The 26,581-nt window shown below is 36.1% G+C and overlaps 4 protein-coding genes and 1 pseudogene across 4 annotated transcripts in view; 2 read left to right on the top strand and 3 right to left on the bottom strand.

Annotated features, from left to right (window-relative positions):
- LOC134329503 (uncharacterized) overlaps positions 1-3,171 on the top strand; it is a gene marked incomplete at its 5' end in the record, with an annotated part of 33,551 nt that extends 30,380 nt beyond the window's left edge. The window contains 2 exons of the mRNA XM_063010790.1: positions 1,454-1,491; positions 2,771-3,171. Coding sequence (XP_062866860.1) covers positions 1,454-1,491; positions 2,771-3,054 — 322 coding nt within the window. The remainder of the gene's footprint in view (positions 1-1,453; positions 1,492-2,770) is intronic.
- Positions 1-26,581, bottom strand: part of LOC134328715 (zinc finger protein 271-like) — a 525,414-nt pseudogene that overhangs the window by 477,421 nt on the left and 21,412 nt on the right.
- Positions 3,780-4,207, top strand: LOC134329030 (histone H2B-like). Its single transcript, XM_063010273.1, has one exon. The coding sequence runs from the start codon at positions 3,780-3,782 to the stop codon at positions 4,152-4,154; it is 375 nt and encodes a 124-aa protein (XP_062866343.1). The 3' UTR covers positions 4,155-4,207.
- On the bottom strand, positions 18,673-19,104 carry LOC134329037 (histone H2B-like). Its single transcript, XM_063010281.1, has one exon. The coding sequence runs from the start codon at positions 19,102-19,104 to the stop codon at positions 18,730-18,732; it is 375 nt and encodes a 124-aa protein (XP_062866351.1). The 3' UTR covers positions 18,673-18,729.
- LOC134329096 (histone H4) lies at positions 19,751-20,065 on the bottom strand. The gene has a single exon (XM_063010342.1). The coding sequence runs from the start codon at positions 20,060-20,062 to the stop codon at positions 19,751-19,753; it is 312 nt and encodes a 103-aa protein (XP_062866412.1). The 5' UTR covers positions 20,063-20,065.

Consider the following 26,581-nt stretch of genomic DNA (forward strand, 5'->3'; position numbering starts at 1 on the left):
TCACTTATTAACATGCTTTTTTTTTTTTTTTTATAATTCTTTTTAAAACTCAGAAATGGTTTTAACACAGCTAACACTGAAACATAAAATATCTTCTTTCACTTATTTGGCTTTTATTGATACACAGCTAAGACCACTTTCACTTTAATCAAGATGTGTCTGACTTTGAAATATGTTTATGAAACGTTATGCTTTAGCAGAATATGACTTATAACTTCCCATTTCTCACAATACAGTGAAATATACAAACACATTTTTAACACAGATGTCACTTATAAAGACTTGCATCAGTGTTGTTCAGCACAGACAAATCCAAACACTGCTTTACACATTTTTTATGTATTTATTTGTTAATGTATTCATTGTTTATGTATTAATTTAGTTATTTACTCATTCATGACCCTAACACCCACTTTAACAAAACATCTATGGCTCTAGCAGTCCAGGTGACACATATCCAGGGCCAGCAGTAGCCTAGTGGTTAAGGTACTAGGCCATTGACCAGAGGGTCACTGGTTCAAGCCCCACCACTGCTAGGTTATCACTGCTGGGCCCTTGAGCAAGGTTCTTAACCCTCAACTGCTCAGACTGTATACTGTTACTGTAATGTAAATCGCTTTGGATAAAGGCATCTGCTAAATGCTGAAAATGTAAATATTCACCTATTTTACTTTTTTTTTAAACTCTCTCTCTCTCACACACACACACATCTGCAAAAGCTAGCAACAAACACTGGCGTTGTTCATTTATATATTAAACATTCCAACACAATTTTACCTTCATGTTTTATTTACCCTACACCTCCTCCTACACTGCTGCAGGTGTTTTAGATCTTTGTTTTTATCATAACGTGTCTCTAATGCTACTTTCACAAGCACTGAAAGATTTCTAAAGCTATTTGTTTGTTTCAAATTCAATATTCACTACAACTGTACTGATATGAACTAATATAAATTTTTGATTATACACTGCTGTATTCTCCCACACCGTCTTTCTGTATTCCTAATATGTTTTTTTTTGGCTACATTGTCATGTCTCTAATGGCTTTTTGTCCCACCTAATTGTACAATATTAAAAAATGCGACAAACATGGCGATTATAGTACATTGTAATAAGGTTTAAGGTTGCATAGGGTTTAGGGTTGTTTCTTTGTTTGTATTTCTTTCTTTTGGCACAACATGTTTAGAAAAAAATTCTTAACATTAAACATTAGTTACAGAAAAAGATGTCATATGGAATACATCACATCGATTGTGGACCGATTTACTGTGGAGTAAAAACAGTGGAGGTTCTAAGTTACGCGCTTTACATGAGATCTACTCCGAGCAGCTGCGGTCACAGTGGGCGGTCACTTCTTAACTCCGCCCCATTGTCTTCAACTAGGTCCGGTAGAGGGAAATAACAGGCTCGCTGTGAACGCTCGTCCTGCATTGACGCGCTTCATCTCGACGAGAGCAGTAACGATGTCCGGAAGAGGAAAAGGCGGCAAAGGTCTTGGAAAAGGAGGCGCTAATTAATAAATTGGAGACATTAATAAAAAATTTCCAATTGATGTACCTGAGACTGAACATCTTAAAGTCCTAGGTATATATTTTGATAACAATGGCTGTGTAGATTATAACTGGAAAGAAAAAGAACAAATTATTAAAGAAGAATTTAGTAAATGGAAAAATTGTAATTTAAGTTATAAAACAAGAATAAATATGGTTAAGACCTTTATCTTATCAAAAATAATATTTTTATCCTGTATTTTCCCTCCCACAGATAAATGGCTTAAAAATATGAATAAATTATGTTGTAATTTTATTTGGAATTCAACACGTGAAGTAACTAAGCGTGAACTTTTATATAAACAGAAAAAAATGGGTGGTCTAGGAGCAATTGATCTTTCCATTAAAACAAAAATTTTTGTATGTAAAATTATTGCAAATGGCATTTACAGACAAGCTGATTGGATTGGAAACATCACAAATTGGAAACAGAAAAAAGGCCGCTCTAGAGCTTTAGTTCCTTATTATAAATTAATTTATGGTGATTTTATAAATAAATTTAATGTTTTGAATATAGATTGGATTAAGGATTCTAATAAAAAGATTTACAAGCTAATAGTAGATTTGAAATATTGTAATATAGTGGATTTTAGAGGCCTTAGAGAGGAAGAAAAGAAAGAATGTGTAAATAATATCTTATGTAAAAAAATATCTGAGAAGTTAAAGGATATTACATGGTTGGTAGCAGTGAGGAGACTTCCAGTGAGATCTGTAGTGAAGTGGAGTTGTTTTGTGAAGACAAACATGTGCCCTATGCCAAAATGCCAGACAGAGGAAACTTTAGAACATTTTATTCTAGAGTGTTATCGTTCCCAAGAAGTATGGAGCAAAATGGAAAATTTAGGTCTTGAGATTAAAATTCATATGAAGTCCGTCTGTTTCGGTATTTTTGATGAAATCATGCCTAAAGATAAACATGACTTCTTGTGGTTAGTACTGTGTATTGTGAAGTCTAAATTATGGAAAACAAGATGCAGAATGACTATTGACCAACAATTTGTTTCAGCAGAGAATGTTTATAAAAATATAAGAACTGAACTGAAAAAAATAAGAACAATGAATGTTTTATTTAAGGACTCTGAATTGTGGAAGATTTTAAAATTGTAAATGATTGTCTTGATAATGTAATGTAATTTCTATGTACTCTGATGAAGTTTAAATAAAATATTAAATAAAAAAAAGAAAAAAAAAAAAAAAAAAAAAAAGAAAAGGCGGCAAAGGTCTTGGAAAAGGAGGCGCTAAGCGTCACCGCAAAGTTCTCCGTGATAACATCCAGGGTATTACTAAACCCGCCATCCGCCGTTTGGCTCGCCGTGGCGGTGTGAAGCGGATTTCCGGCTTGATCTACGAGGAGACCCGCGGTGTGCTGAAGGTTTTCCTGGAGAACGTCATCCGTGATGCCGTCACCTACACCGAGCACGCCAAGAGAAAGACCGTCACCGCAATGGACGTGGTGTACGCTCTGAAACGCCAGGGACGCACCCTGTACGGATTCGGGGGTTAAACGTTCAGACCTCCACGCTAACACAACGGCTCTTTTAAGAGCCACCCATATTTTCTGCAAAAGAGAAATTCCTTCTTGTTTATTATTATTATTAGTGTTTAGTAATAGCACGTTCACTGATGCGTTTGTAGATTTGCAGATCACTCGTTTAGCCCCCATAGCTTGAAAGCATCATTATAAATAAAAATAACACATTCACTGATGCATTTTTTATCAGTTCACTTATGTAGCCCTAAAAGCTTGGCGTTATCATTAGTAGTTTTAGTATTACGTTTACTATCAGATCTCTCGTTTAGCCTTCAAACGGCGTGTTTGCATACTACCAATGTACAGCCATACTGTAGATTACACTACAATCATTAACACGATCTTTGTGTAAAATACAGTAAAACATTGTGCCCGAATGCTTCGCTTAAAAAACAAACAAAAAATTATCTATCTATTTATCCTAACTATAAAATATTGCTATTGATTCTTTTATATTCGGTTTTAAAACATGTATCGACCTCAGATTAAGCGGGAACAGACAACAAAGAACAGATTCTAGTGAATGGGGCAGAAGGGGGCGTGGAACGATATGTTGTCTGTCCAATAGAAACCCAGGAGCTTGGACCAATCAGAGTTACGTGTTCCAACTTGGCTTACTCAGCATGCAGGGTTAATAAAGCGGGCGTGTAGAGCGTCTACAGTCACTTACAGTTTGTTCTAGAGGAAACAGCAGCATCATGCCTGAACCAGCCAAGGCCGCGCCCAAGAAGGGCTCCAAGAAAACCGTCACCAAGACCGCCGGCAAAGGAGGCAAGAAGCGCAGAAAGTCCAGGAAGGAGAGCTACGCTATCTACGTGTACAAGGTCATGAAACAGGTCCACCCTGATACCGGGATCTCCTCCAAGGCTATGGGCATCATGAACTCCTTCGTCAACGACATTTTCGAGCGTATCGCTGGTGAGTCCTCTCGTCTGGCTCACTACAACAAGCGCTCCACCATTACCTCCAGGGAGATCCAGACCGCCGTGCGCCTGCTGCTTCCCGGTGAGCTGGCCAAGCACGCCGTGTCCGAGGGTACCAAGGCCGTCACCAAGTACACCAGCTCCAAGTAAAGCGCCTTAGTCGCTCTGGCAAACCAACGGTTCTTTTAAGAGCCACCCATCTTATCAAGTTAGGAGAATTTTCCTCTTTAAATATTATATCTGAATATATCATACACGTTATCTAGATAGCTTCACATGATTTTTTATTTATTTATTAATATATTACTGTTTTTGGGCCCTGCTGTTTTTCACGAGTTGTCCACGACTGTCACTATGTGGTGAGTTTAGGAGATTACACATAATAAAATATCACTGTACTCTTAAAGTTATTATAATACACTCAGAGCCGTAGAGAGAGAGTTGCTACACTCCTTGATCTCGCCAAACAAACCCGGTGCTGTTAAAATAAAATAAAAACTATAACTAACTGTATTAGGCGTTTACAAAACTAACGAGAACGTACTAAAATTATAGATAGAATAGCCTTCGTTTTCGTGTTCATCATTTTATTTATGAGCATTGTGAACTGATATGAAATCGATGTTTTCCACTCGAGCAGTTTTAGGTGAGCTGCCGGCACCGTACTGTACCTCATGCGGTCTTTCCCAATCCGCTCCCTCCTCACTAACACTCCACTACAGAGGGACCCTCCACGTGTACGCGCAAACGGAGGCGGAGTGAAGAGGGGGAGTGAGTAGGGAGCGGATTGAGATTGGGGGGATTGGGATCCCTGACGGCACTTCATGTTTACATTCCGTTTCTGCTCTCCACGCTAGCCTGCAAAATGACCACAGCAAAAGTTAAGTTGATGTTTTTCTGATGTGTGTCATGAATTAGTTCATATTATTATTAGGGCTGTCGTTAATCGCGGTAATTAACGCGATTAAGGCCTTAAATTTTTAATCGCGATAAAAAAAATTAATCGTGATAAATTTTTAATCAAACTATTTTTATTGAGCTGTTTGTGTCAGCATTATTTCATGTGTTAGTAAACATCCATTCTTGCATTTCAGGGCTGCAGCACCTTCCAGAAAAGCTGGGATGGTAAAGCATTTACCACTTTGTAATGTTGCCATTCCGTCTCAACACAAAGATGTTTTGGCACCTTGAATATCTAGCAATGAAGTGTTCTGGTGTATTTTGTGCCATTGTTCCTGAAAACTGAAGTCTTGTCATAGTCACTTCTTACAAAATTCTCCACACGTTCTCTCTGGTAGGCCAGTCCAATACTTGGCTCTCTTCTTCCACAGCCATGCCTTTGTAATGTCTGCCGGCTGGGATAACTGAGGTTTAGCACATAGGTCAAGCCAAGGAAGGCAGCACAAGCTATAGCATTATCTTTTAGTCCTGTGATGACATGCGATCCCTTAATAATAATCATGATGTCCTTTGGTGTGTCACCTGCAGAAGCTCTCATGTTCATCATCACAACTACTACCAATGAGGGCTGGTCCACTTCTAAACCTTCAGGTTCCTGCAACATCAATTATTATGGTATGAAAAGGGTCAAAAGTAATTTGTTAATACTTTAATTTGTCTTGTCAAAACATGCAGTTAATAAACATTACATTTTTGGACTAATTGTCACATTAACAAGTTTCATTTTAATTACATTTTTATAGTTTTATCTATATTAGAATGAAATGTACCAAATTGGAATAATTAAAATATGTCTCACAAATGACTGAATATTAAGATAATTGAGGTTTGCAAAAAAATGACTCGTTATGTTGTGGTTTTAACTTTGCTCTCAACACTGGGTTAAAGTTGTTTTCTCAATGCATTAAAATGAGAAGTTTTTATTAGCTAGCTAACTTACCTCAGCCAAAAGAGATATTTGCCAAGTTACAAAAAAAGGCTGAAAAATGAACCACCTAACTACCTCAGTTAACATGGCAAGCCTGAAGAACAGTTCAACCTATTTTCAAATGAGAAAAGTGAGACGTTGCAATAAATCAAACTACAAGACTCATTACAGCATCTCTCACATATAATGTTGTTGATTTAAAGTAAGTGTAATAACGACATGCATTCCGACACATTCTAACACACTAATTCTAAGTTTACAGTAATAAACTGTGGTAACTATACAGATTAATAGAACAGAATTACTTACCTTAGTTAATTTGCTCACAAACTGTGCAATCTGGATTCCGTTGTGGAGGTTCTTCAGAACCGTTGCGGGTTAGAAGGTGTATAAAAAAAAAATAAAAATAAAAAAAAAAACGCGCGCAGACTGGAAGTGCTTGCAAATTGAAAGCAACTTATTTATATAACTTATTATTTTTATATTTACACAAATAAAATAAGTAGATTTTATAGCATTGTTTAATAAGTACAGTGGTGTTCAAAAAAATAGCAGTGATTTTAAAAAAGCGAATAAAGCACAAAATCATTATAATAATTTTTATTTCCATAAATGCAAATGCACTGAAAATACTACACTTTCAATTCTAAATCAAAACATTAACAAAATTTAGTCAGTTTGTGTCAATCCTTTACAGAAAATTAAGAAAAATGAATATTAGGCTGTTCAAAATAATAGCAGTGCAGCATTTTTCTTTAAAAACTCAAAAAATTTATCTATAACATGAAAAAATGTTTGAGGTTTCACTTTACTTTAAATTACTGAACTAATATTTCGTGGCATAACAATTGTTTCTGAGATCTGTGTTGCATGGAGTCGACCAACTTCTGGCACCTCTGAACAGGTATTCCAGTCCAGGATGATTACACTACATTCCACAGTTCTTCTGCAATTTTGGGTTTTGCCTCAAAAAAACGTGTTTCAGACGTCAGAACACAAGTTCTCCATGGGATTGAAGTCAGGGGATTGTGCTGGTCACTCTATTACCTCAATCTTATTTGTCTGTCACCAAGATGTTTTGGGTCATTGTCATGTTGAAACACCCATTTTAAGGACATTTCTTCTTCGTTATAGACAACATGATCTGCTCAAGTATTCTGATATATTTAAACTGATCCATGATCCCTCGTATGAGATAACTAGGCATAACACCATGGTATGATAAACATCCCAATATTATCATTTTGTACCACCATGCTTTACTGTCTTCACAGTGTACTTTGGCTTGAATTCGGTGCTCGGGGGTCGTCTGACATACTGTCTACGGCCACTAGACCCAAATAGAACAATTTTGCTTTCACCAGTCCACAAATGTTGAGCCATTTCTCTTTGGACCAGTCAATGTGTTCCTTGGCAGATTTGAACCCATTCAGGAAACGTCTTTTTCTTAACAACGGGACTTTGCAAGGAGTTCTTGCTGGTAAATTGGCTTCACTTAATCATCTTCTGTACTCACTGGTAACTTCAGATGTTCCTTGATCTTTCTGGATGTGATCATTGGCTGAGTATTTGCTATTTTGGCTAATCTTCGATCCAATCGAACAGTAGTTCCACGCTTCCTTCCGTATCTTTCAGGTTTTGGTTTTCACTTCAAGGCATTTGAGATCATTTTAGCTGAGCAGGCTATAATTTGCTGCACTTCTCTGTATGTTTTTTCTCTCTACAATCAACTTTTTAATCAAAGTACGCTGTTCATCAGAACAATGTCTGGAACAACTCATTTTCCCCAGTATTTCAAAAGGAAATGTGCTATGACCAAGCTGTGCAACATTTGCCCCCCTCCTACATTAAATAAGGGCCAAAATTGACACCCGTTCTTCTGCAGAATGAATGACTTCACCAATTGAACTCCTCACTGCTATTATTTTGAACAACCCCCTTTCAATCAATGCTTCGATTACTCAGAATGAGCGGCATGCATGTCCTAATTGTTGGGTTTGTTTTGTTTTCATTACTCTACTACACTTTCAAGAAATAGCATTTCTACTAAAAACAGTGATTTATCAGGTTAATGGTGTTGAACTGCTATTATTTTGAACACTACTGTAAAATTTACTCAAATAATAGCCATAAATTCAAGAACTTAATTCCATTAAATAAATTTAACACAAAACATTTGTAAAAAATCTACTGGACCACTGATTCATTTTTTTACAGTGTATGCAATTTGTTGAGGGGGGCCCAACATTTTTTTTTTGCACTGGGGCCCATGAGCTCCCAGTTACACCACTGGTGTTGCATCTAGAAATGGTTCATATTATGAGCGCCTGTTTTCAGTGGCAGGGTTATGGACAGGTAAAGATCCTCACTTTTACCAGTTCATGTTTTACCAGCTCATTTTAAATAACTGGCTGAAAGATGGTAACTGTCAACAACTACATTTCAGCAGCAGTATTATACACATTTTGCACTTACGGCTGCTATCATGTGGACTGTTACAGTTTTTGTGGACAGTTGGTTGTTCAACAGTATTTGAAAAAAAAATTTTAATGGTATCTTTTGTTGAGTTTTTATTACACAATACTTATTTAAACTAAATTAAAACTAATACTAGAACTAATAAAAACTAAACTAAAACTAAGCGTTAAAAAAAATAATAAAAATTAAAAAGAACTAGCAAACCCACTATAAAAACGTATTAAAACTAACTAAATTAGAGAGAAAAAAGTCACAAGGAAATAAAACTAAACTATAATGAAAAATCCAAAACTATTATAACCTTGATTCCTACATGTAATACATTAATGAATTCATTGTGAATATGCACAAGTTCATTTTGTCTAATGTAAGTGCTGGAGAAGGTGCAGAATGTAGTCGAGTTAAAGTCCATGTAGTTGAGTTAAAGTAGAGATATCCAAGGTAAAATATTACTCCAGTAAAAGTAGTAAAAAAACAAAACAAAAAAAAAACATTACAACGGTTCTCTACGTGAGTGTCACCACTCTGTTCTCTCTACCGCTCTGGATACACTTAAAATATCGTCCTGTTATTATTGTTAGGATTGAAGTTTTGTTTAAGCTGAGAGTGTAATGGTCAACTATTATCATTAAACAGCATTAAGTGGCTCCATTTATATGCATTCTGACATATATATATATATATGGATTTATATATACCTAGCCTTTCCTTCAGATCGACCATTTGTAAATTTGTTTCGGCATTGTTAAAAGTGTTTCAGCTCTAGTAAATTTGTTTTTGTTTTTGTTGTAAATTTGTTTTCTAAAATGTTAATTTGTTTTGCACTTCTTGGCCACTGTAGTTTTTCCTCAGTAAATTGGTCCACAATCGATTTGATGTTTTTTTTTTCTGTAACAAGTTAATTTTAATAATTTTGCCGTTTTAAACATGTTAAAAAAAGAAATTCAACAGGGCTTCTATGCAACCCTAAACCTTATTACAATATACTATAATTTTAATATTGTACAATTAGGTGGGACAGATAGCCATTAGAGACATGACAATGTAGCCCAAAAAATACCCCATACTAGGATATAAGACAGAGTGGGAGAATAGAGCAGTGTATGACAGTCATATTAAGTCAAATTTGTAGTGAAATTGAAATAAAACAAACAATTAGCTTTAAAAACCTTTCAGTGCTTGTGAAAGTAGCATTAGAGACACGTTAGGATAAAAAAATACATCTAAAACACCTGCAGTGGTGTAGGACGAGGTGTAGGGTGAATAAAACATGAAGGTAAAATTGTGTTTAGGAATGTGTAACATATAAATGGACAACGCTTGTGTTTGTTGCTAGCTTTTGCAGGTGTGTGTGAGAGAGAGAGAGAGTAAAAAATGTAAGTAAAATAGGTGGATATGTCTCACCTGGACTGCTAGAGCCATTAATGTTTTGTTAAATTGGGTGTTAGGGTCATGAATGAGTGATTAACTAAATAAACAATGAATACATTAAACACATAAATAAATACAAATTGAGTAAATAAGTTTTCAGATTATTCTGTGCTGAACAATACTGATTTATAAAGTCTTTATAAGTGACATCTGTGTTAAAAATGTGTTTGTATATTTCACTGTATTGTGAGAAATGGGACGTTATAAGTCATATTCTGCTAAAGCATAACGTTTCATAAACATATTTCAAAGTCAGACACATCTTGGTTAAAGTGAAAGTGGTCTTAGCTGTGTATCAATAAAAGCCAAATAAGTGAAATAAGACATTTTATGTGTCGGTGTCAGCTGTGTTAAAGACATTTCTAAGGTAAACATTAAAAAGTGCATCTTTATAAAAGAGATGTATCAGATAAATAACTAAAATAGACTTGAATCTGTTTTGTGAGTGTTAGAAAGATCAGTAGAATGTGGATGTTGGAGCCATGTGTTGTTTTAGAAATGTGTCAGTATATGTGAACTTAAAGCTGACACGGTGATGTTCTGTAGATCTTACAGCACAAATATGTAGAACTAACTGAAATAAATGTTAGTGTATTAAAATATTCTTATTATTATCATCATTATTATTCTAAATTGTTATGTTTATTTTTTTCTTCCATTTCTGCTACATGACAGTTAAGCACCCTGGACTCGACCTAGTCCTGCTTGGTAGTTGTGTTTTACTTCGCACTAAACAGAGTAACAGAACAAAAACATGCCAGTAAAGAAGAGGGAGCAGTAAATTGCAGCTTGCAAAAAAAAAAAGGAATAATAATCAGTAATTATTATTCAGAATAATGTATCAATATCAATAATAAAACACTATTCTAAGTACTCAACACAGGGTATATATTGTAAAATATTAACTGTAAATTATCATAATTACTCATAATAATCCATTTGTTTTTAATATTATAGTTGTTGTCGTAATAATAGTATTATTGGTGATGGTAGTAGTAGTAGTAACTTATAATATAACTAGTTACTTATAATGTTATGGAAAACCAATAGACAATTAGTGGAGCGTGGCTTGTAGAGTGGAGGGCAGTTGTAGCCTAGCGGTTAAGGTACAGGACTAGTAATCCAAAGGTCGCTGGTTCAAGCCCCACCACTGCCAGGTTGCCACTGTTAAGCCCTTGAGCAAGGCCCTTAACCCTCAATTGCTTAGATAATATACTGTCACAGTACTGTAAGTCGCTTTGGATAAAAGCGTCTGCTAAATGCTGAACATGTAAATGGTGGCCAAAATGTGAAAACACACAAACAACATGTCATGTAGCTGTTACGTTCATCAGCATTTAGCAGACGCTTTTATCCAAAGTGACTTACAGTACTGTGACAGTATACAATCTAAGCAATCGAGGGTTAAGGGCCCTGCTCAAGGGCCCAACAGTGGCAACCTGGCAGTGGTGGGACTTGAACCGACAACCTTCTGATTACTGGTCCAGTACCTTAACCGCTAGGCTACAACTGCCCTACACATGCCATACCCATGTATGTGTTTTCTTTTATGTATGTATTTTTTTATGTATTTGTGTGTGCGTGCGTAAGTGTGTGTGTGTGTGTGTAAGTGTATATACACACATTTTACTCAAACACACACAGATACTACTAAGAAACAAAAGTGCTGTAAGAACCGGTGACAAACATACACAATACACAACACAGAATTGCAGGACTGCAGTCTGAGTCCGACACTGTTTAATATCTACATAAATGATTTAGTGTGCAGCTCCCGGACTCACTCTGCAGGACGGGGAAGTAAAATTTCTACTCTATGCAGCTGCACCTAGACCTGTTGGAGCAGTACAGCCAGAACTGGGCCCTAGCAGTAAATCTAAAGAAAACAAAAATGATGGTGTTCCAAAAACAAACCTAGATGTCAGGAACACATGGCACCAGTTTACCATGGTCAGCACTGCCCTGGAGCACACAATGCAGTACACTTACCTTGGTCTCATCATTACATTTACATTTTCAGCATTTAGCAGACGCCTCTATCCAAAGTGACTTACAGTACAGCTACAGTATACAATCTGAGCAGAATAGAAAGAGAAAAAACAGATATAGAGATAAAGATTTTTTTTTTATTGTTGTATGGTTATTTATAATATATATATATATATATATATATATATATATATATATATGTATATATATATATATATATATATATATATATATATATATATATATATATATGTATATATTACATACATATAGTAGTACTTTATATTAGTAGTAGTGGGGTTTTTTTCTCTGTTGTATTTGTTCTTGTTTTAGGCCAGCAATCCTGTGATTTTTTTTAAATTTTTGCTCTTCTTCTTCTGTTATTATGACATTATCATCATCATCAGCATCATCACTAAACATGGAAATACAGTCCAATGACAATTTGTCACACATGAGGCACAAGAAAACAGATAATTTGCTAAAGACTAAAAGCCATCAGTATAAGCTGCGCGGCATTGTGTCTAAATAAAACAATTGAACAACGCTTGCTCAGAATGCATATAAATGGGGCCACTTAATGCTGTTTAATGATAATAGTTGACCATTACACTGTCAGCTTAATTTCATGACAAATCTTTAGTTATTTAATCCGCAACAAAACATAAAATTAAATAAGGAATATTTAAGCACCACTTTTCAGTTTAAGCACCACAAACATGACATGAGGTAATATTTGTGATGGTCATCCTGATGACCTGTATGAATCTCATGAATAATTGATGACACTTGTACCTTAATTACTAAAATAATTAATATATTGCTACTGCATTAAGGCATACATTAGCAGTGGTGGACAGTAACTAAGTCAAATCAAAATCAAATCAAGGTTTATTTGTCACATACATGGTCATACACAGTACAACTGGCAGTGAAATGCTTTAGTGACTGCTCCGCCACAGTAATTACAAAAACTACAAAATAGTTAAAAAATATAGAATGTTTTTAAAAGTAAGAATCTAGAAACATTAGAACAATGAACAATATAATTAAAAAGAGCAATTTAAAGTGAACTACTACATTTACTACTAGTGAAGTAAATGTAACTTGTTGGGTGAGTTTTTACTTTAACTCCACCACATTTGGTAGTCAAATTTCTTACTTTTTTCTCCACTACATTCTGAACATTCTGTGGTTCCTTTTGGTTTATGTGTGAATGAAAACGTAACATTGTCAAAATAAAGGAAGCGTGAAGCGATCACACCAATCAGTGTTTTGTTCTTATGATAATTTTAATAAACATTAGTGTCAGATTAATAAATGACACTCGAGTCTTTTCACCTAAAATAAGTTGATTCCTCAAGAGTCATTTTACAGAAATGATAATGAAACATTAGAGCCATAATAAATCATGCTACTTTTACTTTCATACATTTGAAGGTATATACTAGTACTTTTACTCAAGTGGAGGTAAAGAGTATTTTTTAATTCATTCATGTATTACATGTAGGAATCAATAATTAATCACTCAAATAAGAGATGAATTAATACTATTTCCTGTACCTGCACTATAATGTTGCTGGTACGATAGTGTGTTTATGAATCTGTTCATTCAGTGCAGGTAAACCTTATGAATCCAGCCACATGGCTTAGTGTTTAGCCAAAATTGTTATTATTATGAATCCTCAGGAAAGTGAAGGGAGGTTAGTTTATGCAAAAAAACAACTCCTATGCAAAAAAAACCTCTTTAATCTCTGTACTGTATATTGTCTCTACTACTTAATGTCACTGCATTATGTAATGTATGCTAATATAATGTACTGTGTTAACAAGAACGACCTATTAAAAAGTCTTTATACAACCCCTGGCAAAAATTATGGAATCACCACTCTTGGAAGATGTTCTGTCAATTGTTTAATTTTGTAGAAAAAAAATTAATCACAGACATGCCACAAAACTATCATTTCTCAAACTGTCAACCCTCTGGCATTAAGAAACAATAAAAAAAGAAACAAATATAATAGTTGTGGTCAGTCACAATTGCTTTTTTTTAGATCAAGTAGAGGAAAAAAATATGGAATCACTCAAATCTGAGGAAAAAATTATGGAATCATTAGAAAACACTGCACCATTATTACTTTGTTGCACCACCTCTGGCTTTTATAATGGTTTAAACTCTCTGAGGCATGGAGTTAACTAATGACAAACAGTATTCTTCATCAATCTGCCTTCAACTGTCTCTTATTGCTGTTGCCAGATCAGCTTTGCAGGTTGGAACCTTGTCATTGACCATTTTCTTCAATTTCCACCAGAGATTTTCAAATGGATTGAGATCCGGACTATTTGCAGGCCATGCCATTGACATTATATGTTTTCTTGAAGGAAAGTTTTCACGTCCTTTGCCCTATGGCAAGATGCATTATCATCTTGAAAAATGAAGTCATCATCACCAAACATCCTTTCAACTGATGGAATAAGAAAAGCGTCCAAAATTTCAATGTGGACTTTGGCATTTATTGAAGACCATCTCCCCTGTGCCTTTACCCGACATGCAGGCCCATATCATCAACAACTGTGGAAATTAACATGTTTTCTTTAGGCAGTTATCTTCATAAATTTCATTGGACAGACACCAAACAAAAGTTCCAGCATCATCACCTTGCCCAATGCAGATTCGTGATTCATCACTGAAGATCACTTTTATCCAGTCACCCACAGTCCACGATTGCTTTTCTTTAGCCTACTTTAATCTTGTTCTTTTCTTTTTAGGTGTTAATGATGGCTTTTGTTTGGCTTTTCTGTATGTAAATCCCATTTCTTTTAGGTGATTTCTTACAGTTCAGTCACAGACATTGACTCCACTTTCCGGCCACTTGTTTCTCATTTGTTTTGTTGTGCATTTTCTGTTTTCAAGACATATTGCTTTAAGTTTTCTATCTTGATGCTTTGATGTCTTACTTGGTCTACCAGTATGCTTCCCTTTTACAACCTTCCCATTTTGTTTGTACTTGGTCCAGATTTTAAACACAGCTTACTGGGAACAACCAACATCTTTTGCGACATTCCACAATGATTTATCTTCTTGAAGGAGTTTTATAATCCTCTCACTTGTTTCAACTGACATATCTTGTGTTGGAACCATGATTCATGACAATCTGCTTTGTGCAACAGCTCTCCGAGGTGTAAGCACTCTTTTTAAACTGAAGAATAATTAGCAAATCTAATCTGCTGCAGATGTTTTGTTTTTAAACTGCAAATTACAGAGTGATTCCATAATTTTTTCCTCAGATTTGAATAATTCCATATTTTTTTCCTCTACTTGATCTAAAAAAAAGCAATTGTGACTGACCACAACTATTATATTTCTTTCTTTTTTTTATTGTTTCTTGATGCCAGAAGGTTGACATTTTGAAAAATGATAGTTTTGTGGCATGTCTGTGATTTATTTTTTTTCTACAAAATTAAACAATTGACAGAACATCTTCCAAGAGTGGTGATTCCATAATTTTTGCCAGGGGTTGTAGTACATTGTAATAGGGTTTAGGGTTGCATATAAGTCCTGTTGAATTTCTTTTTTTAACATGTTTAAAACTGCAAAATGTTTAAAATTAACTTTATTTACAGAAAAAAAAAAACATCAAATCGATTGTGGAACAATTTAGCGGTAGAGAAAAAAGAGTGGCAAAACTCCCATAGGGAACTGTTGTAACTTTTTTTTTTTTTTTTTTTTTTTACTACTTTTACTGGAGTAATATTTTACCTTGGATATCTCTACTATAACTCAACTACATGGTTTCTGTAGCTTCTCCACCTTTTACATTAGACAAAATGAACTTATGCATATTTATAATGAATTCATTAATGTATTACATGTAGAAATCAAGGTTATAACAGTTTTGGATTTTTCATTATAGTTTAGTTTTATTTCGTTTTGACTTTATTTTCTCTAATTTAGGTTTTAAAGTGGGTTTGCTAGTTTTTTTATTAGTTTTTATTATGTTTAATGCTTTAGTTTATGCTAATGTTTTAGTTTAGCTTTTATTAGTTCTAGTATTGGTTTGAGTTTTTTTTATACTTTGGGTCATTTTTCAGGTGCAGGATTTAAAAAGGTCAGAGTAAGTATTGTGTAATAAAAACTCAACAAAAGATACCATTTAATTTTTTTACATTTTTTTTTAAGACTGTTGAACAATAAACTGTCCACAAAACTGGTAACAGTCCACAGAATAGCAGCTGTAAGTGCAAAATGTGTATAATACTGCTACTGAAATGAAGTTGTTGACAGTTACCATATTTCAGCCAGTTTTTTAAAATGAGTCTGTTTACATGAACTGGTAAAAGTGAGGATCTTTACCTGTTCATAACCCTGCCACTGAAAACAGGCGCTCATAATATGAACCATTTCTAGATGCAACACCAGTGGTGTAACTAGGAGCTCATGGGCTTCAGTGCAAAAAAAAAAATTTGGGGCCCCCTCAACAAATTGCATCTGCTGATAGCTGATCAGAATGAATTAAAAGTCACTCAGAAGTTAAACTTCAAGTTCAAATTCCAGCCTCTGGTATTTTTAATGCACAGTTTTTTTTTATTTTACTTAACAAAAATATTGTAATATAATAATAAGGACCTGGCGAGTGCAGCCAGTGGTAGTGAGGTGAGAGGTTAATGTTGTGGAGGCCCACCTGCCATGGGCCCCGGTGCACCTTCTGTATCTGCCGTAGTTTTTCCTGCCCTTGTAATTCACACAAGAACTATTTTTCCTTAAAAATGTTTCCTCTCACCTGTCATGTAATGTGAATTACACATCTAGTGTCTGGCCCTTTAAGAATGTTAAGTGTACTATAGTGCGCAGGGAGCGAGTGTGTAGGGAAGCTATCAGAAGTTCTGTTCATCAGAGTTCTGCTTCATGCACTTTTAAGGAACGCAAATTACCACAGAGACGCAAATTTACGTGACACAAACAGCTCAGTAAAAATAGTTTGATTAAAAAATTTTCATTATTAAAAATGTATCGATTATTTTTTTTTTATCTCGATTAAAATTTTTAACGCTTTAATCGCGTTAATTACCGTGATTAACGACAGCCCTAATAATAATATAAACTATTTCATGAGACACACATCAGTCCGGGTCTCTCAGACTGTTGCAGGCAGATACATACTGAGCTGCTACAGTGCTTCTCTCCTTCTCCTCTCCTAACATGATGCTCAGTTTCTGACTGCTGTTATTTATGTAGTATGTAGATTCAGATTCAAGTAGCTCTATAGGCATGACAGTAGAAAACAATATTGCCAAAGCAGTACAAACTATAAACAGTAAAACTGAACAGAGAACAAAAATAATAGACAATAAAAAATAATTTGTCTAATTTACATAACGATATACAGAGGATATAAAAATGTTCTTAATAAACATATATATGTGTGTGTGGGTGTGTGTGTGGGTGTGGGTGTGTACACACACATTTGTTACCCACTGTCTCTCAGGTGGTGTAGCGTTGACACATACTGTGCGGCGAGCGTTTTCTGTAATTTTTCTAATTCTGTAAGTGTTTGGTGATTTGGGATTTGTTGTTTAAATCTGTCTGTGACATTTTCTCCATTTTCAAATGGATTTCTGGATCAATGTCATTTCCAAACTCATACATCTTTTGTTCAGTTTTATCAAATGTTTTAAAACTCAAATGATCTCACTCCATAGTTTGTGTGGAAGCTTTATATAGTTCTTCATTTGTATGGGTTCAAATCTTTCAGTTCTTTTATCATAATTACTTTGGCTTCCTCCGGTGTTCCGTTTAGCCATATCATCACTTTACAGTTCCTAGTCCATGTGGCTTGTATTTTATGTTGTTTTCTAAGTATACGTGCTTGTCTTGCAATATCTGCATTCTTTTTGGTAAGATTCTCATTGATGTACACTCCTGTTCCCTTCAGCTTCTTTGCCTGCCTCAGTAGTTCAGTCCTGTGCTTTCTATTCACAAACCTGACCACTATGGCAGGCTTTGTTTTGCTGTTTTTTTCTGGGCAGAGTATGGCAAGCTGAAATATTGTTAGTTTGTAAGTTTATATTCTTACTTTCAAAGAACTTTTTAACTTGCCATTCCAGAGATTGCAGTTCCTCTGATGAGACGTCTTCACCATCTTTGCATTCAGCTACACTGGTGTAGGATCTATGTGAAATTTCCAGTCCGCTTATTATTAAATCTTCCATCTTTGTATACTGTTCCAGGTCATCAATTCTTCGTTCTAATCCATAAATGATTTTGTCTTTTTCTTTAACTCTGGTCTTTAACTCTTTAACTTCATCCATTAAGTCCAGTAGCATGCTCTGCTGTTTCACCACTTTACTCAGTTCCGCAGACATAAAATCCAGAGATTTTTTTATCTCTTCTATTTCCTCAGATATGTTATTGATTTTCTTGGGTAGCATGTTGTTCAGTGTCCTTGTATTATGATAGATAGTACAGTGTAAATAGCGTATCGGCCTTAGAACATAATAGATAGCTTAGCATGCACATAAATAAAATAAACACGAAAACGAAGGCTATTCTATCTATTTTTTTTTTTTTTATTATTATTTTTTTTTTTTAAGTGCCGGGTTTGTTTGGCGAGATCAAGGAGTGTAGCATCTCTCTCTTTACGGCTCTGAGTGTATTATAATATCTTTTTTAAGAGTACTGTGATATTTTATTGTGTAATCTCCTAAACTCACCACATAGTGACAGTCGTGTACAACTCGTGAAAAACAGCAGTGCCCAAAACTAGTAATATATTAATAAGTAAATAAAAAAAATCAAGTATTATAAACATGGGAAACTAGCTAGATAATGTGTATGACATATTCAGACAGAATATAAAAAAAAAGAAGAAAATTCTCTTAACTTGATAAGATGGGTGGCTCTTAAAAGAACCGTTGGTTTGCCAGAGCGACTAAGGCGCTTTACTTGGAGCTGGTGTACTTGGTGACGGCCTTGGTACCCTCGGACACGGCGTGCTTGGCCAGCTCACCGGGAAGCAGCAGGCGCACGGCGGTCTGGATCTCCCTGGAGGTAATGGTGGAGCGCTTGTTGTAGTGAGCCAGACGAGAGGACTCACCAGCGATACGCTCGAAAATGTCGTTGACGAAGGAGTTCATGATGCCCATAGCCTTGGAGGAGATCCCGGTATCAGGGTGGACCTGTTTCAGGACCTTGTACACGTAGATAGCGTAGCTCTCCTTCCTGGCCTTTCTGCGCTTCTTGCCTCCTTTGCTGGCGGTCTTGGGGACGGTTTTCTTGGAGCCCTTCTTGGGCGCGGCCTTCGCTGGTTCAGGCATGATGCTGCTGTTTTCTCTAGAACAAACTGCAAATGAATGTAGACGCTCTACACGCCCGCTTTATTAACCCTGCATGCTGAGTAAGCCAAGTTGAAACACGTAACTCTGATTGGTTCAAGGTCCTGGGTTTCTATTAAACAGAAAACATACCGTTCCACGCCCCCTTCTGCCCCATTCACTAGAATCTGTTCTTTGTTGTCTGTTCCCGCTTAATCTGAGGTCGATATATGTTTTAAAACCGAATTTAAAAGATTCAATAGCAATGTTTTATTAAATTTTATATATAAATATATAGATAGGATAGATAGATATTTTCCTGTTTGTTTTTTAAGCGAGGCATTTGGGTACAATGTTTTACTGTATTTTACACAGAGATCGTGTTAATGATTGTAGTGTAATCTACAGTATGGCTGTACATTGGTAGTCTGCTACACAAAAAAATGCATCAGTAAATGTGTTATTATTTTTTACTTATAATTATGCTTTCAAGCTTTTGGGGCTAAACAAGTGATTTGCAAATCTACGCATCAGTGAACGTACTACTACTAATAACAATATTAATAATAAAAAAGGAGAACTTTCTCTTTAGTAGAAAATATGGGTGGCTCTTAAAAGAGCCGTCGTGTTAGCGTGGAGGTCTGAACGTTTAACCCCCGAATCCGTACAGGGTGCGTCCCTGGCGTTTCAGAGCGTACACCACGTCCATTGCGGTGACGGTCTTTCTCTTGGCGTGCTCGGTGTAGGTGACGGCATCACGGATGACGTTCTCAAGGAAAACCTTGAGCACACCGCGGGTCTCCTCGTAGATCAAGCCGGAAATACGCTTCACACCGCCACGGCGAGCCAAACGGCGGATGGCGGGTTTAGTAATACCCTGGATGTTATCACGGAGAACTTTGCGGTGACGCTTAGCGCCTCCTTTTCCAAGACCTTTGCCGCCTTTTCCTCTTCCGGACATCTTTACTACTCTCGTCGAGATGAAGCGAGTCAATGCAGGACGAGCGTTCACAGCGAGCCTGTTATTTCCCTCTACCGGACCTAGTTGAAGACAATGGGGCGGAGTTAAGCAGTGACCGCCCACTGTGACCGCAGCTGCTCGGAGTAGGCCTCATGTAAAGCGCGTAACTTAGAACCTCCACTGTTTTATCCTCACAGTAAATCGGTCCACAATCGATGTGATGAATTCCACATGACATATTTTTCTGTAACTAATGTTTAATGTTAAGAATTTTTTTCTAAACATGTTGTGCCAAAAGAAAGAAATACAAACAAAGAAACAACCCTAAACCCTATGCAACCTTAAACCTTATTACAATGTACTATAATCGCCATGTTTGTCGCATGTTTTAATATTGTACAATTAGGTGTGACAAACAGCCATTAGAGACATGACAATGTAGCCAAAAAAAAAAAAAAAAAACATACTAGGAATACGGAAAGACGGTGTGGGAGAATACAGCAGTGTATAATCAAAAATTTATATTAGTTTATATCAGTACAGTTGTAGTGAATATTGAATTTGAAACAAACAAATAGCTTTAGAAATCTGTCAGTGCTTGTGAAAGTAGCATTAGAGACACGTTATGATAAAAACAAAGATCTAAAACATTTGCAGCAGTGTAGGAGGAGGTGTAAGGTAAATAAAACATGAGGGTAAAATTGTGTTGGAATGTTTAATATATAAATGAACAACGCCAGTGTTTGTTGCTAGCTTTTGCAGATGTGTGTGTGTGTGTGAGAGAGAGAGTTTAAAAAAAAAGTAAAATAGGTGAATATTTACATTTTCAGCATTTAGCAGATGCCTTTATCCAAAGCGATTTACATTACAGTAACAGTATACAGTCAGAGCAATTGAGGGTTAAGAACCTTGCTCAAGGGCCCAATAGTGATAACCTAGCAGTGGTGGGGCTTGAACCAGTGACCCTCTGTTCAATGGCCTAGTACCTTAACCACTAGGCTACATCTGGCCCTGGATATGTGTCACCTGGACTGCTAGAGCCATAGATGTTTTGTTAAAGTGGGTGTTAGGGTCATGAATGAGTGAATAACTAAATAAATACATAAACAATGAATACATTAACAAATAAGTACATAAAAAATGTGTAAAGCAGTGTTTGGATTTGTCTGTGCTGAACAATACTGATGCAAGTCTTTATAAGTGACATCTGTGTTAAAAATGTGTTTGTATATTTCACTGTATTGTGAGAAATGGGACGTTATAAGTCATATTCTGCTAAAGCATAACGTTTCATAAACATATTTCAAAGTCAGACACATCTTGATTAAAGTGAAAGTGGTGAAAGCTTTTTATCAATAAAAGCCAAATAAGTGAAAGAAGACATTTTATGTTTCAGTGTTAGCTGTGTTAAAGCTATTTCTGAGTTTTAAAAAGAATTATAAAAAAAAAAAAAGCATCTTAATGAGTGAGATCTCTTGTGTAAGTGTAGGAGCCATGTGTTGTTTTAGAAATGTGTCCGTATATGTGAACTCAAATTAATTAATTAATTTATTTATTTTCTTTTTTTATGGGGTTGGTGTTCTGGGGGTTTTTATTTCCCTCTCAGTTTATGATTTAGGTGTGTGCGAGTTTATCCATCTTCACCGTAATGTGTTCGCGAACAGAACTGTAAGTGCAATAGATAGAAACTGCAATTTCTTAACAAGACTATTTATTTACTGAAGTCAGAAGTAAAGCCGTTTAAAGTTTACAATTTAATTCCCCATTACGGTACTAAACACCGTGAAATACAAGAACGTGAACAATGTACAACATTCAGGTGTGAAGCTTTGCTAGCTCAAATACAAAAGCAACAAGGTCTTTTTATAGCGCTTTATGTACTTTTTGGATATCACAAAGCTGGTCTTGACTGCTTCAAAGGACTAAAAAACAGCAAATGAAGTCATTAAGTTCCAAAAGTTATAGAAATTTTTTTTTTGTGTATTGTTAATGTGAAAACCTACACTTTTTTTGCCCACCTGTTTTCATGAAAGTAAATTAAATAGTGAAATTATGTTGATGTTTTTACTCTGCCTCCTTCTAATTGCATTGCCTGATAGTAAAAATAGGATTAATTTAGGTTTAGAACTAGCTTGGGGTTATCCTAATTGGGTTAGATACATGTTGGGGTTATCATAGTTACGGTTAGAAACATTTTGGGGTTATTATAGTTTGGGTTAGAAGGAGGTTTTAAATTGAGCTCAACAGACATCATCTGTGCTGCCTAGGAACACAAGACGCACCTGGAGATGACGAACCACACCTGGGTCCTCATGCCTTCAAATCAGGTAGCGAGCACAATGAGTGCCAGCCGGAGTGTGAGTGCCACCAAAAACTTTAATTCCTCAGCTGTGCAGTGGGGCTTCGGTCAGGCCTCTGTGCAGGACACTGGAGCTTCTTGAAGCCGAGCTTCTCTTTATGTTTGTGGATTTTGCTTTGTGCACAGAGGTATAGTCCTGCTGGAACAGGAAGTGGCCTTCCCCTTTAATCTAATTCAGTCATGGTCTTTATCTCACTCGCTTATGACACTTGTTAACACTTGTTAGCTATGGTGGCGGCTGAAACACATGAATTACCAAATTAGAAAAGGCATCATTGTGAATTCGGTTGTTTTATTACCACTATTACAATAACCAGTCTTATGGTTAACATTCAATATTCTGCTCATTCCTTATGCCTTCATCCAGCGTGTTTACATTCTACCAATGTACAGCCATACTGTAGATTACACTACAATCAGTTAATACGATCTCTGTGTAAAATAAAGACTGTGTACACCGTGCAACACCAACGCCACTAAATCCTCCTAACAATTTTTTATATTACATAAAAATACATAAAAATATACATACATAAAAGAAAACACACACACATACACACATAAACACACAGATTTAATTGCAAAATTTGGTATCGATCCGATACCAAGTAAATACAGGGCCAGTATCGCCGATATCAATCCGATACCGATACTTTTTACTTATAAAGTAGCTTATTTATTTTTATGGAGGGAAGAGCAAGGAAGTGTGATTTATGAGATGAATGGATCATCAATATGCTGTACAGTGAGATATGTAAGTGCTTGGCCATGCAAAGTCTTAAAAACCAACAAAAAAACGTATTTATTGAATGTGGTATTGGATGGGTAGCCAGTGGAGCTGTTTAAGTGTAGGAGTTATGTGATCACGTGATCTTGTATGTGTTAGGACCATCGCGGCTGAATTTTGTACATGCTGTAGTCTCTTAAGCTTGAAGGCAGGGAGACCATAAAGAACAGCATTACAGTAGTCCAGTCGGGAAGTGATTAGTGCATAAATGAGAGTTTCTGTTACATAGTAGAAAAGAGAGGAGAGCAGTCTAGAGATGTTCTTAAGATAAAAATCAGCAGTTTTAGCAACATTTTTTATATGTGATTCAAAAGAAAGAGTGGAGTCTAGAATGACACCAAGATAGCGGACCTGAGACGGACCTGAGGGAAGAATTGGTAAAATCTGGAAATTTTAACATATCATATTACTTTTTACAATTCTTCAAAAGTGCCACCAGAGGGCGGCAACACAAAAAAAATTTAAACATAGGTTACAAGATCTCATTTTACTATAATGTTACGATTCCTTTTGATGGTATAGGGGTATAAATTCTCCCCTTTGTTAGTTTTCAAGAAAATGGCATGAAATGGGTTGCAGTTTGTCTTCCGACTTCACTCGCAAAATCCGCGATGGGACTGAAGCTCCCAGCGACAGCTGTCAATCAAAACGGGATTCAGCCTTTCGACTGATCCTCCAATCATCTTGCAGAAGCTCAGCGTCCAGACCCGCCCACAGCCCCATTCACCGCCAGAGACGCTCAGCATCCGGGGGCGGGACAAAATCGTGGCATTTATCCAATGATAGTGCGAGTTTCGAAGTCCCGCCCATGCAGCCCCATAGAAGCAAAGAGACGCTCAGCGTCTGTGGGTAAATGCATTGACGCTCCGGGAATGTATGAGTTAACAAAATCAAGTCGATTTGTGATAAGTAGCTGATTCTGAACGTCTCATCGTCTTTAAGATGAACGTGTTCTAACGCATTTGTAGTCAATGAAATGTTAACACTGCTGTACATATTTGACCATTTAATTTTTGACATTTTAGGGGAAGCTGAGCTTCCCTTGCAGTCTTACAGAAATCGCCACTGGTTTACACTCTATCTTTATCCTGACATTCTTTTCTTTGTTATTTATTTCTGGCGGTCTCCTGCTTTAACTGGAAACCCCGCCCTCAGTCACTCCACCCTATTGCTCATTGGTTGCAGTGGAGAACAGGCTGCAACCAATTAAAAGCCACTTGTACTGGATAGCTCAGTGGTTAAGGTACTGGACTAGTAAACAGAAGGTTGCCGGTTCAAGCCCCGCCACCACCAAGTTGCCACTGTTGGGTCCCTGAGCAAGACCCTTAACCCTCAATTGCTCATTGTGTAAGTCGCTTTGGATAAAAGCGTCTGCTACATTTACATTTTCGGCATTTAGCAGACGCTTTTATCCAAAGCGACTTACAGTCATGACAGTATACAGTCTAAGCAATTGAGGGTTAAGGGCCTTGCTCATATCAGTATTTTTTTATTTAGCAATTCTCCAAAAGTGCCACAAGAGGGCGACATTACAAATATTTTTTTATTATGGTCACAAGAAAACTGGCCACAAATAATCAATTAATCAAAGTAAACACTCTAGCTTTATATTTTCAGTATTTAGCAGATGCTTTTATCCAAAGCGACTTACATTTTGCAGTCTAAGCAATTGAGGGTTAAGGGCCTTGCTCAAGAGCCCAACGGTGGCAGCCTGGCAGTGATGAGCTTTGAACCAGCAACCTTCTGCTTACTAGTCCAGTATCTTAACCACTAGGCTACAACTGCCCTTGACATTCTTTTCTTTTTTTTTCTTTTTTTTCAGTCACTCCACCGTGTCTCTAATTGGTTGCAGTGAAGAACAGGCTCGTAACAATATCATATCACTATTTTTTTTTACAATTCTTCAAAAATGTCACAACAGGAAGACATTACAAAGATTTTTGTTTATTATGGTCACAAGATCTTATGTTAACACAACATATTATTTTATTGCAATTCTCCAAAACTGCCAAAAGAGGGAGACATTACAAGATTTTTTTTTACCATGGTCACATGATCTCATTTTACCATGTCATGTAAATTTGTATAACAATTCTCTAAAAGTGCCACAAGAGGGCGACATTTCATTCTTTTTACCAGAGTAACAAGAAAACTGGCCACAAATAATCACAAGGCTAAAATTACAGTGGTCTGTCTTCCTGCATGTGCTCTTAACATAACCTTGCAGCTGTATTTACTTAACCAGAGCTTTAGAAATATTCACTCTATCTTTAACTTAACAATATTTTCTTTCCTTTGTTTATTCATGGCGGTCTCTTGCTGTTTTTCTTTTTTACTGGAAGCCCCGCCCCAAGTCACTCTATCATATCTCTAATTGGTTGCAGTAGTGAACAGGCTCGTAACATTTTAATCTCACAATTTTTTTTACAATTCTTCAAAAATGCCACAACAGGGCGAAATTACAAAGATTTTTGTTTATTATGGTCACAAGATCTCATATTAACACAACATATAATTTTATTGCAATTCTCCAAAACTGCCAAAAGAGGGCACAGTACAAGATTTTTTTTTACCATGGTCACATGATCTCATTTTACCACATCATATTAGTTTTTATAACAATTCTCTAAAAGTGCCACAAGAGGGCAACATTTCATTTTTTTTTTTTTTACCAGGGTCACAAGAAAACTGGCCACAAATAATCACAAGGCTAAAATTACAGTGGTCTGTCTTCCTGCATGTGCTCTTAACATAACCTTGTAGCTGTATTTACTCAACCAGTGCTTTAAAAGTTTACACTCTATCTTTGTTTTGACATTCTTTTCTTTTTTTTTTTTATTTGTGGCTGCTACTTTTTATACTGAAAGTCCCGCCCCCAGTCACTCCATCATATCTCTTATTGGATGCAGTAGAGAAAAAGCTGCAACCAATCAGCAGCCACTTGTATGGCAAAAATACAGAAAGACAGAAAGAGAGAACAACCAAACACAAATACATGAGAACAGAAAACACGTGTCCCTCAGGCATGTAATAACATCAAATCCCTATTTTTTTTTTTTTTTTTTTTACAAATCTCCAAAACTGCCACAACAGGGCAAATTTACAAAGATTTGTTTAACCATGGTCACAAGATCTCATATTAAAACATCATATTACATTTTTGCAAATCTCCAAAAATACCACAAGAGGGCGACAGTACAAGATTTTTTTTACCAACTTGGTCATATGAACTCATTTTTTTTAGTTCTCAAAACTGCCACAAGAGGGCGACATTACAAGGATTTTTTTTACCATGTTTATAAAACCTTATATCACATCATATTAGTTTTTATAACAATTCTCCAAAAGTGCCACAAGAGGGCGACATTAAAAA

This window comes from Trichomycterus rosablanca, chromosome 15 (genome assembly GCF_030014385.1).
Source record: "Trichomycterus rosablanca isolate fTriRos1 chromosome 15, fTriRos1.hap1, whole genome shotgun sequence".
NCBI lineage: Eukaryota > Metazoa > Chordata > Actinopteri > Siluriformes > Trichomycteridae > Trichomycterus > Trichomycterus rosablanca.

What these genes read in the sequence shown, in the direction of transcription:
- LOC134329030 (XM_063010273.1), top strand. Translation starts at nt 3,780, where the DNA reads ATGCCTGAACCAGCCAAGGCCGCGCCCAAGAAGGGCTCCAAGAAAACC.
- LOC134329037 (XM_063010281.1), bottom strand. Translation starts at nt 19,104, where the DNA reads ATGCCTGAACCAGCGAAGGCCGCGCCCAAGAAGGGCTCCAAGAAAACC.
- LOC134329096 (XM_063010342.1), bottom strand. Translation starts at nt 20,062, where the DNA reads ATGTCCGGAAGAGGAAAAGGCGGCAAAGGTCTTGGAAAAGGAGGCGCT.